This window comes from Myotis lucifugus, unplaced genomic scaffold (genome assembly GCF_000147115.1).
Source record: "Myotis lucifugus unplaced genomic scaffold, Myoluc2.0 scaffold_1575, whole genome shotgun sequence".
NCBI lineage: Eukaryota > Metazoa > Chordata > Mammalia > Chiroptera > Vespertilionidae > Myotis > Myotis lucifugus.
The window spans coordinates 29195-30711 of NW_005872623.1; the positions used below are offsets into that span (position 1 = coordinate 29195).

Sequence of the window (1517 nt, forward strand, 5' to 3'; positions counted from 1 at the left end):
CGTGGTTGACCTTCCCGGCAGTGACCAGAACCCCCGTCCTGAGTCCCCTTTCAGCATATCACTCTATGTCAGTGATCCCTCTCACTTAAAAAAAACACACAAAAAAACGCGGAAACCGGTTTGGCTCAGTGGATAGAGCGTCGGCCTGCGGACTGAAAGGTCCCAGGTTTGATTCCGGTCAAGGGCATGTACCTGGGTTGCGGGCACATCCCCAGTAGGAGATGTGCAGGAGGCAGCTGATCGATGTTTCTCTGTCATCGATGTTTCTAACTCTCTATCTCTCTCCCTCTCTGTAAAAAATCAATAAAATATATTTTAAAAAACCCAAAAACATTACTTTCTTAGAAGGAGGAAACGAGCCTGAAGTGGAGATTTGAGGAAAGGTATCCTCATTTGCCTAGTCCCCCAAGGGCCCTCTGCCCCATGGTCCACCCTTTGTTGGAGATTCTTCCTGGTGCTAGGTCTCCTCCTGCTACATCTTGAGGGCCGAGTACACGCAGGTTTCCGGGGTCTGCGGCACCTGGCTGGAGGGGCCCTTGCTCAGGGCTCTGGTGTTCAGCTCAGCGTACGTCACTCCCTGAGGTTCTTCAGCTCTTGACACCTGAGATCCTTCATCCTGAAGGGAAGTGAGGAGAATAGGATCGAGTATTTCATGGAGAAGGGAGGGGTGTTTCATGGTGAGGACTGGGCAGTCATGGTAACAGCGTGGTAGACAGCTTTCCAGGGCCCCTCCCCAGAGCCCTTCCTACTCCTCAAGCCTTTGTGAGGTCCCCTCCCCTCTTTTTTTTTTCTCTTCAACCCTCACCCCAGGATGTTTTTATTGATTTTTAGAGACCGAGGAAGGGAGAGAGAAAAACATGGATGTGAGCTAGAAACTGATCCAGTTGCCTCCCGTATGCGCCCCAACCAGGGATCAAACCTGCAACCTAGGTATGTACCCTGACCAGGAATCGAACCCTGAGCCCTTTGGTGTACTAGATGATGCTCCATCCAACCAAGCCACCGGCCCAGGCTTGAGGGTTAACAGGACCTGGTGTCTTACATCTGTTACAGGAACACAGCAAAAACAAAAATACGCCCAAAGGACTGGATGTTATGTCAAAGATGAGCGGACGAAGGACTGTGCCTTCTCTCATGCCCACTGCCCACGGCTTCTCTACTGTCCCCGGCCGCCCCAGGCTCGCTCACGCTGCTGAAGCCAGCTGCCATGTGAGGAGCTGCCCTACGGAGAGGCCCCCACGGCCAGCATGGTCTCCAGCCAACAGCCAGCAAGGAAGTGAATCCTGGCAGCAACCACCTGGGTGAGTGGAAGCACGGCCTCTCCTAGCGAAGCCCCCATTCAGCCCTGGCCGACGCTCCGCACAGCTCTGCGACCCAGAGGAGACCCAGCTCAGCCTCTCCAGGTCCTCGCCACAGTTAGGTGGATCGATGCTGCTTTACGCCGGTATGTTTAGGATGACTGTACGCAGCAGTAGAATAATTATACTACAGTACCAAAATGAGTGCTAGTAGGAAAC

General features: G+C 53.3%; 1 protein-coding gene across 1 annotated transcript in view; it reads right to left on the minus strand.

Annotated features, from left to right (window-relative positions):
• Nucleotides 1-366: 366 nt before the first annotated feature.
• Nucleotides 367-1517, minus strand: part of LOC102440889 (V-set and transmembrane domain-containing protein 1-like) — a 3317-nt gene continuing 2166 nt past the window's right edge. Inside the window, exon 6 of the mRNA XM_023748607.1 lies at nucleotides 367-616. Coding sequence (XP_023604375.1) covers nucleotides 473-616 — 144 coding nt within the window. The 3' untranslated portion in view covers nucleotides 367-472. The remainder of the gene's footprint in view (nucleotides 617-1517) is intronic.